The 11,143-nt window shown below is 34.1% G+C and overlaps 1 protein-coding gene across 1 annotated transcript; it reads right to left on the minus strand.

The window, feature by feature from the left end:
- Nucleotides 1–1,933: 1,933 nt before the first annotated feature.
- LOC143591507 (PI-PLC X domain-containing protein At5g67130-like) lies at nt 1,934–10,768 on the minus strand. The gene is made up of 10 exons (XM_077071695.1): nt 10,692–10,768; nt 10,470–10,476; nt 7,199–7,279; nt 6,969–7,091; nt 6,765–6,902; nt 4,423–4,521; nt 3,770–4,073; nt 3,334–3,557; nt 3,139–3,225; nt 1,934–2,216 (listed from the first exon to the last, which is right to left on the minus strand). Exons 1-10 carry the CDS (start codon nt 10,766–10,768, stop codon nt 2,061–2,063), a joined length of 1,296 nt encoding a protein of 431 aa, XP_076927810.1. The 3' UTR covers nt 1,934–2,060.
- Nucleotides 10,769–11,143: the final 375 nt, after the last annotated feature.

The following is an 11,143-nucleotide window of genomic DNA, read 5'->3' on the forward strand; positions in this document are numbered from 1 at the left end:
TAGGGGTGGCAAGCGATACGTTACTAGAGCATCGCCCATGGTCTTTTGAGAGGCATGTGGAATGGAGAGCAGGAAGTATACCCCGATTTGAGGAAAATTTTGTTAAAAGTGGGAGAGCCAGGGAGGGATGTGGGATGCAGAAGGCTTGGGAGGCCGTGGTAGTGAAGAAACACCGCCCTCTCTGCCACCGAAGGCTCCACATGAGCAAAACGTCCATTTCGTCCACCCTTAGATGATTAAAGCATATGCATTGTGTTTCCCATAATAAAAAACATGGTGTCAGCTTCCTTCTAAAAAATCACCAAGAAACATCAAATACTCGAGTAGAATTTTTAGGGGCGGTGACGCAGCTTGCTGCACGCTTACCTACCTGTCTATTGTAATTGGATCATTTTAATGCTGTTAACAAAAAGTTGTTTTTATTAAAAAAAAAATCTAAGGACTTCAACAAAATTTTTTGCAGTCAGATTCCAAACAATTACAAATTCAAATATTATTAATTATAATAATATATAATATATAAACAAGGGTAAAATTAAAATACAAAGGGAAACAAAAATGAGAAGTGTGAGAAAAATTTGTGACCATACAAAAAACCTCTTAAAAATAAATTAAAAAAAACTAATAAAAAAATCATAACTCAAAATATAAATAAAAAAGGAAAAAATTTAAAAAACTAAAATGTTTCACCCATCATTCCCGTTTCCAAAAAAAAAAAAAAAAAAAAAACACTGACGAAAAGATACAATGGCGAGATCAAGACACAATGACGAAAATGAACACAAGACACAATTATAACTAAAAAAAGATACAATAGATCGCAAAATATAACACAATGCTGAGTAATATAACACAATATTAAGAAAAAAGGACACAATGCCATGGAAAAAAGACACAATCAATGACGAAAATAAGCACAAAACACAATTATAAACAAAAAGACACAATGATGTTTTTCACTCAACTTTTTTTTTTGGAGAACGAGAAAAGACGGTGGAAACATTTTTGTGTTTTTGCTTTTTTCGTTTTTTTATTAAATTTTGAGTTAGGATTTTTTTATTAATTTTTTAAAAAAAATTTTAAATGATTTTTTTTGTGTGGCTACAAATCCTTCTCATTTTTATCCCCCTTTGTAGAATAACTTGACTCATATAAACAATGTTTTCTTTATATAATAACTAAGAAAAACCTTAAAAATTTTAAATTTTATAAGGCCATAAGTAATTTATAAGCGTTACTATGGAACTTATGGAACGTATATCCAACAAAGTCCTATTATTTGATCTAAAATGTAATTTTCATACCTCTTAGGCTCTTAATGTAATGTTTTAAATACTTAGATAAGCAACCAAAATATATATAGGCTAATGGTATCACGATGTGTAGTTCGTATGTTCCTTTCTAGATGGTTAAGATCTTTAGGCTAAAGCCTAAAATGTTGTGGTCTAACGTCTTTGGAAAAGGAGGCGTTAAACACCATTGCTTGGGTCGCCAAAGGGCGTAATGGACGCTCTCGTGAGCGTCGTAACGGAAAAGGTTAGGTGTATGGATTTACTATTTGGACAAGTAAAAAGAAAAAGTCCGTCATGGCCCAACCCATAACACATGGTCTTAGCCGTTGGCTTTTCAAAATTTTGTTAATTCTTAGTATGATATGAAATATATTTAACTCTAATTAGATTATTTTTAGTTGCCGATTTAAAAGTTATGGTAAATATATAAATAGAAAAGCTAGCAAGAAGCTCGATGGGACCATAAGTACGAAAATTACAAATAAGAGGTCGGGGAACAACACCATTCCGACCACCACATGCTCTAGCTTCCCACCAACAGTTTCAAGCGAGCACCGTTTTTACTTCCAACTTATTATAACATTTATTAGGATTAATTATATAATAGCACCGCACCGGAATCAAACACAAGACTAAAATGATTTATACATTTTACGAATTAATTTGTCGTGGTATCCAAAGACCAGTTAAGTTGCAGAATAATATGCGTGGCTAATGGCTACCATATCTCTAATGACAATGGGACATTTCTAAAGCCTAAAACTAGTTTTAAAAACACAAGGCTAGAGCAATCAAACCTGACCCAAACAACCATCCAAGTTGACCCGGTTGACCGCCTTTGTTTGCCGAGCTTTTTAATGCTGAAGTTGGGGTTGGAGCAGCTCCAGCCTCTGGGAGGTTACAGTCTCCAAAGGTCATGCCCGGCTGCATATAAAAAAAATTCAAATATTGACGGGTCCTTTTAGTAGTTGTGTGTTCCATCACTTCCACTCGAACCAAAAATAAACTTTAGTAGCGGTAAAAAAAACAAGTTGTACTATATCTCCAACGGAGCAAATAAAAACAATTAGTAAGTGGTCAAATGGGTTGAAAATAGCACAAATATTAATTTCTTAAATTGTTTTATTAAAAAGGTTATATTATGAATAAACTTCAATTTTCATCCCTAAGGTTTGTTCAAAATACCAACATTCAAACTTTTAACCCCGTGGTGACCAACGTTTCAACTTTAAACACTTTTCGTCCCAAGTTACTGATCCTAACGTGTCTGTTAACTAGAGTCATGTGACCCTCACGTAACAAATCATTAGGAATTTAGGATCACTAATGTCAAGAGACGAAAAGTGTTAAAAAATGATACGATGGTGACCCAAAGGGTTACAAGTTTGAAAGTTGGACGAATGTTGATTTTTGGACCAAATCTCATGAACGAAAACTTAGTTTACTCCTATATTTATAGTTCAAATATTATTAAAAGTAATGCAATACTGTTCAAAAGAAACAGGGAAAATAGGCAATTGTCGTAAAATACCCTTGGCTTTCGCTGAATTCACATATAAGTCTTCCAATTTTGTTTTTGCATGACTAAATCCCTTCACTTTTAAAAACTTATCCTTGCACTTGACTCTTAACATATCACATTAATACCCTTTTGTTCTTGCATGATTAAATCCCTAGATTTTTTATTAAAAAGATTTTTTCGCTAAATTTCGGAAGGTGAATTTAGCAAAAGTTCAAATCTTTATTTGACAATTTCTCAAATAATTTGTTTACGGGTAACCCAACCCAGTCCAGGCCTGACCCATTTCGACTCGGAACTGCCTGTGGTACAGATTATGTTACATACCCTGCATGCTGCAATGGTGTTACAACCACAAACCAGCTGCCCGTTAGCCATATCTACAGCAGCAGGTGCACCCCCACCATTACTCCTCTGCAAAATTGTAAATAATTTATTCAGATTAAGCAACTGAATACATAAACATCAATTAACAATGCATTAAAATTACTAAAAATATGGTTAACAATAATAGTATAATACCTTGTAAAAGTCAACAGCAATGAAATTCGGCCAACGTTTACCAGCTAGATCATGGCATGTGTTAACCATGCTCATTAATGGGTCTGAATTGTGCTTGCAAGCTTGAGTAAGATCTGGCGTATCCGGGAAATAGTTCACTAAAACCAGTGATCTTGATGTAGTGTTCATTGCTGCTGACTCGGCTCGGTTAGGGCATAAACCACTTTTCATCCCAACTGTTCCATCTGTAATTCCACATGTGTTACACAAATAAGAAATTTGGAAATGTAAAAAAACTAAAAGATATCATATTTATCATTTTTGCCCACTTCATTGTAAGTTTTGTTTTGAAAAGGCAAATATGATAATTCATAAAATTTAGAAGGAACCATATATGTAATTTTGAAGCTTTAGAATTATATTTGGAATATGATATCTCAAAGGTGCCACAACTTACATTGGTTTTCAACCAAGTACTTCCACTCGTATGCAATCCCTTCACTGGCCTGTTTAGTAGATTTGGAAGTGAAAACCACCAAACGGTGATTTTGGCGGATCATGGAGTCAACTGTGGGCCAGTCCCTACCATCACTTGGCATTTGGGCTGCTGGAAACCAGTATTTTCTCAAACCAGAAGCATTGAAGACCTTAGTTAGACCGTTTGGTGAAGTAACATAATCTTCAATGATTAAGGTTATGATTTCAGTCGGATTCTTTTCAAGGAAAACTTGAACCTCTTTCAGAACATTGATAGCCGGTTGCTGATGAAAAAAAATGTCATTAGTGATTCTACAAACAAGCAGGCTGGATAATAGGCCAAGGATGGGGGATATAACATGTAAATTTATGTGCGGGTCAAACGGGTCGGGTCAGGACGAGTTGCGCCAACTCATCAACATTTTTGCCCCTTTTGGCTATTCTGTAATAAAGTAGTGTTTTAATAATAAAAGAACTTTTATTTATACGACTTAGAACGTTGTAAGTATGTGAATACAGATTAGGTTCTTCGAGCCTTCGATAGTTCGATCATTTGACATGTATCATTTTCAAATTTTGAAACGGTCTAATTTGTGTAAAGTAAAGTGGAAGGATGATATATGAATTACTTACAAAAGCTGTGTAGTTGAAGCATTTGCCACCAAAGGAATGGCATAACCAAATGTCATTTTCAAAGTCATACAAATCAAGCATCAGCCCTCTCACACCATTCTGCAGAAGCACACGCAAGTAAATTTCCTTTAGATGGTGAAATAATATATACAAATTTAACACTTTCCTAAGTTAAACAAATATGATCAATAATATGTTTACATTTAGAATAGCATTGTGCAAATCAGTAAACCATAGACTGTTGTGTGCTTGTATAGTAGTTGAATTTATAAATATGTCAACATTTTTATTTTCGAACTTAAGTTAATGATTATAAATGCTAAAAGAGTAAAATTATTGTTCAGAAAATAGCAATGGGGTAAGTTTGTTAATAAATGCCAAATCCTTGTAGTTATATTAGTCAATGCACCTACAAAAGTCAGCACCACATAGTTTTTGCCAAGTTGACATTAGGAGGATAATTAGAAAGATAATCTGAAGCAATTGTCACCAAAGGTATGTCAAAACCAAATGTCATTCTCAAAGTCATGCATATAGTGAATAAAAAATAAATGATACTATGTTCACATTTAGAATAGCATATCAAATCAGAGTCGGTTGTGTAGTAGTTGATGTTTTGACAAATTCAACTACAACAAGTAAGATATTACGTATGCAAGGTTCGGGAACTTTATATATCCGACAACCCACATTGTTTAAAAATCAATTCCTTAAAAATTGTGAAAATTGGAGTTCTCAACATTTGTTAATAAAAGTGAACTTCTTAATTGGAGTAGAAAACTTTATGATAAATCATTTGGCTGCCAGAGAATAACATAATCCCTCGAAGAAAAGAAAAACATGTGCAAATGATAATCAAAGAGATTATTAACAAGCTGTTCTAAGGTAATATATGGTTATGTGATCACATAATATCATTATCCAACACTCTTCTATTTTTTTAACTCAACATCTCACTTTGGGTATAGTGGGTCTCCTTTATGCCAAATAAAAAAATTGGCAACCACATCATTTACTAGCAATTATATTCCAAGCATGTCTTTTTTTATGAGTATTTAATGCAAGACTATAACTACTCCACCCATTGGAGATTATATATATAAATTAATAAAGAAGACCATTAGAGATTATGCCTTTGTTTATACACTCCATCCAACCTGTGAAGGAATATTTACCATTCCCCCCATCATGCTCCCATGAGGTTGCTAGCTAGGTGCATACTAACATGACCTTAACTACTCGGTTGGTACCAATAAATTTCTAACAATCATGTTAATTGGAATGTCTTACTTTCACTCAAGTTCTGTGCCAACACTAAGTTGCACCCATGTTATCATTATAAGAATCTTTCATGATAAATCGAAACACAATTAAATTTAGTTCAACTTGGAAACTTAAAAGTGAGTTCCATAGCAAAGAGATTAAATAAAGAAACTAAGTAATTTAAACTAAGAAACAAAATCAGCATACTTACCATATAACAAATAAGTCAAAAAACCATAAGCCCTAATACAGTTACAATTGCCCAATACCACCATAAAATCAATTTGTAGATGCATTCCTTTTAAATTGCTCTGGATTTGTTATGAATTGTACCTAGATTCCTTCAGTTGTAGTTAATTGTACTAAAATATCATATAGGCCCAAAATATCCTTATTTCCCTACATTAACCGTCAATTTGAAGTTCAAAATTGCAATTAAAATTATACTTTTTTTTTGTAACAACAATTACTTAATAAGGGTGCAAGCCGAGCCACTCGCAACTCGCAAGCTACTTGATATCGGATCAATACAAAACTTGAAAACGAACTGATCTTTATCGAGCCCGAGCTCAAGCCTTATACAAGAAGATTGTTTAGGCTCACCGAGCTTTAAATAACAAGCCTTGTATATTTTCATGTTTTAACTCTCTTGGATTTCAATTTATTAATTTCACACTGCACAACCGAGCTCAAACCGAGCTATGGCTCGTTAAGATACTGCACATAAGCTCAAGCGTAGGCTCATCTACTCGTCTAAGGTTTTTCTCAACATATAAAAATAATAATACAAAATGTATATAAATAAATTTAATAAATAATAAACGATCCGAGCTGAAGCTTGAAAAAACGACTCACGAGCCTGGCTCAAGCTTTAGAAAAAGAGCTCAAAACAAGCCGAGCTCAAGCTTGAGCCCCCGTAAGTCAAAACGAGTCAACTCATGCTCATTTACACCCCAAAACTATCAAATACGCCCAAAATATCCTCAAATTCCTAAACATCATAATCCTATTCAAATTCATCATATCAATTACAACAGAAACCGTAAAAAAAAAAAACAAAAGAAAAAGAAAACGCTTACATCGAGCTGCGAACTAACAGAATCCTGCTGGTTCGTTGGAGCTAGCACAACCGAACCAGTAGCCGACTTCTCGCCTAACTTTGCAAACGAGTTATGCGTCGTTAGCCACGAGTATCGATTAAACGGCAATCCTTTCCCCTGTAATCACATTAACCACAAATTAAACCCTAACACTCACACAAATTACACAGTATATCAATATACCTTTGAAAACGGAGTAATCGGCTGAATTCGAGTACATCTCGGACGAAGATTGCCGTCTGCAACACACGCCTCACAGTGTAACCCTAGGTCACAGTTGCTGTTATCTACGCACGTCTGTCCTTCCTAATTATATATTATTATTATTATTATTAACATTACATAATGTATGTTATTATTATTATTATAAACATAAAGCATTAAGCATTTGTAATGATATACTGAGAATTGACCTTGAGTGATGACGTAAGTGTGACGAGAACGAAGAAGACGAAGAAGAAGATAACGAAGGACTTCGCGGACACGTGGCATTCCTGCAAAAAAAGTGATGAATTAAGTTGAATTATAAGTTATAATTATTAGTTAGCGTGGAGTTGATGAAAGGAAGAATAAAATGGAATGCTTGCCGCCATTGATGAGGTGAAATGGAAGTTGAATGAAGCAGGTGAGAGAGGATGAGATATATAGATATATGTGTGTGTATGTATGTATAGATTTCGGTGAAGAGTTATCGGAATGTCGGTATTTTGGTACGGAAAGATGAAGGTGATTTTTTTGAAATGGCGTGCACACCAAACTTACTTTATTTAAAGACAAATTGTTAGTATTTAAAAAACGTCGCTTTCTGTGGAATTGGTCGATAATAATATTTCAAAAAATTGTTGCTATCAGTTTCATTTCTCGTTTATCTGGTTAGGTTATTCAATAATAGAGACTCAAGTTTGAATACCATTTTTGGGTGGATATTAGCAATAAAGGATTTAAGCCATGCATTATGCAAATGTTGTTAGTTCGAACTTTGAGCCTGCCCGAGTTTTCGTCATACCGTGAGTTACACCAAGGAGTTCTGCTCTTGTGGTGGCACAACAACTGTCAAGTGACAGTCGGCGATATGGTTTTCCGGAAAACACCAAAGCCAAACTCTGTAGCTAGGGTGAACCCTAATTTCTTCTCACAAGTTGCATATTTCTTCTTATTTTTTTCTCACTAGACTTCCTTAACTCGATTAATTTTTATTTTTTTTTAATAATAACTAATGTTTTAAAACTTTTGATCTGAAGGATAATATGAGTCAATTGATATAAAACTTACATCGAAACGATGTTTTAATCAAAAGCCCTAGAAAATCAGTTAGAAATTTAGAAAAAAAAAAGCTAACGGAATTAGGTTTTCTTTGACGGGGTCCGATGAGGAAAAATAGGGTGCAAGGTGGAATTAGTACTCGAGAAATTTTTAAGGTGAGATTATATTGATAACAGATTGTTAAAATTCAATTTGCATTTAAGTATCTACTTCATGTGGGTATATTTATGTATCGTAAAAAATAAACACATACTTAACATGACTCGTTTTTTGCTTTGCTATTTATGCTAAGCTATCAAGCTTATAAAGTTTAAAACATTGCATTTCTTTTTACGACTAACTCATGCATCCATTAGAACTGCTCTTTAAATCATTACTAACGTTTGTTATGAGGCTAGAAAACTCAATAACTTGAGAGAAAACACCTTAACTTTGTTGTTTGATAGGTTGGAGCTTACCCGGTAGCCACCGGTACCATTAGGCCATGGAACAAATGGAGCTTGCCCGGTAGCCACTGGTAGCATTAGGCCATGGAACAAATGAAGAAGATGGTTTACTATATTTAGGTTTCAAAAGACGAGTACAGTAAAATGATAGTTGTAGACGCCTCACTTATACTATTTTCATATGTATGATACTGACATCTTTAACCAATAAAAAATCAATAACATACAAATCTTTAACTTTAGGTTGTGTGATTCGATTAAAACCTAATAAAAGATGTATGATTATGATATCTTTAATCAAGAAAAAAATTTAATTACTTTTTATGTCACCATAAATACATATCTCACTATGTTTTTGTTATATAAATCATACAAATTTCATGTGGGTCATATATAACTTTGAACACATGTGGTTAGAAAACAATGAGTTTATAAAACGTAACGCACTCAATTTGTTGGCTATTTTAAGCCTTCAAAGCAACATTTGCTTGACCGAAAACATGCATTAAAATGGGCTTTTGCCCGTGGACTTCATGTCACATTTTGCTCCTAAGCAAGTTTCTTGATAAACAAGAACAACTCATTTAATTGGGTCATTTTACGACACTTTATTAGTGGTATTTTGTTTTTGTTTTCAATTTGTTTTTGTTTTGTTTTAGTTCCAGTGTCGTAACAATCATGACAGAAACTGACCGACTTCTCGTAAACTCAACACGTTTTGTTTTAGTTCAAATTCCGTAACGAATGTAGCGAAAACTGACCGAATGTTGATTTTGTTTTAGTTCCGGTATCATAACAAACATGACGAAAACCGACCAAATTCGAGTAGACTGACCACCTAAACACTGGGGATCGACAATAGTAGGGTTTTACCAATGATCGAGTTTTACCGATCGACGCCACCCCATTGGTCCACCTCAACTTACAATTTTTTTTTGTTTTACTTCCGGTACAATAGCGCTTGTAACCGAAACCGACCGACAACGCTTAGTTTACCACCGCCGAGATTTTACCGACCTAAAACACTAGTTAAACAACAATTGCAATTTTACAACCTTAAAATATTTAAGAAATTTATTACGTATTATTAATTTATGTTTTGGTGTCGAAAGTATTCTTCTAATTTAGGGATTACTAGTAGAAAAACCGCGCGATGTTGCGGCGGGAACAAAATCTTGAGTTTTTATATCACTAATTTACAACAATTAGCTCCCAAAATAAGAAAAATCATTACTTGAGAATAAACATGTTCAATGAAAATTTTACTCTAAACAACCTAAAAAGATAATAGTTGAACCCAAAATTAAGACATATGGCATTCTATTGCTACAAGATTCTACAATATTCATCTCAACCAACATACATCAAAACTTAATAACTAACATGCAATTATAAGAATGAAAATTTTCATTATTATCATTTTTTGAGGGAAATGTGAAAGGTGTGCCGGTTTACATCACTTATAACAACTGGAATTATTTCCACTTGCCAAAGGCATACTATTCCGTCCCCGATGCCTATAACCACCATATTGATTCTTGTATTGACCTGTTTCGGCATTTGTTTATAAATAATTAATCTTTTATTAAATAAAGCTATTTTTAGATGCAGTATGCATAAAACACATTGAGCAAATAAAACCACTGACCCGCTTCCTTTTTAGCTTTACTTTTTTCCTATTTACCAATTTAAATACCGGATTAAAATAGATCATGCTGAGTTAGGTTGACCCGCACATTTTTTTGCCCACTTGTTTATAAATGATTAATATTTTTTACATAGATTTCAGGAGGTTGTATGCAATTAGAACACCACATGCAATCGACCCATGTGACCCGTTTCTTTTTTAGCTTTAATTTTTTTTATTTACTCATAGACTTATTAGAGATAAAACATAACCAAATATGCTGACACTTTCACCTCGGCTAGAATTCGTATCCATGTATGCAGACTATGTTTCAACTAATTAACAAACTTGCCACCTACATGTTGGAAATCAAAGGTATTAGATTAAAATCTATACTACTAAATAAATAAACCTTTCTTTATGCCACATGTCATCAATTTAACCCATCATCAGTCTCCCATTCCCGCCTCTTACCAATATCCATTTACAAACCCATTTCCTATAACAGGCCTGATTCAATCTGAACGCCTTCTTTCATACACACCCTAAATCATCCTCCAGCTTAATTACTTTGTCTCCGGTGTTGCAGCTGCACCCGCCACCGCCACCCCTTTTTTCTCACCGGATTTTACACTGGTCCGATTCATCTGTTAAATCATTCTTCAGCTACCTTCGTCTCCGATGTTGCAGCCGCAACCGCCACCGCCACCCCCTTTTTCTCACCTGATTCCACCACTGGTCTCGCCGACAACCCTTTTGGTACACCAGTCTTTGGACCTCAGGCTGGTATGTTATAGTTCTTGCTTTCTCATATGATTCGGTGTTCGTTAATTATTAATATAAACCCTAAATCGATTTCAGAATGTATTTAGGCATGAATTGATTAACAAGCAGCATCTCACCATTGTTTATTCTTCGATTTCATAATGTATGAAATTATGTTCGATATGTGCCTTTTATCTTTATTTTTGTTTTGATATAAACTCTAAATCGTGTTCCTTATTCTTTTTAGGGTCGATTAT

The sequence above is a fragment of the Bidens hawaiensis genome, unplaced genomic scaffold (genome assembly GCF_021521415.1).
Source record: "Bidens hawaiensis isolate Kalapana, Puna unplaced genomic scaffold, B.hawaiensis_p1.1 tig00039734_1, whole genome shotgun sequence".
NCBI lineage: Eukaryota > Viridiplantae > Streptophyta > Magnoliopsida > Asterales > Asteraceae > Bidens > Bidens hawaiensis.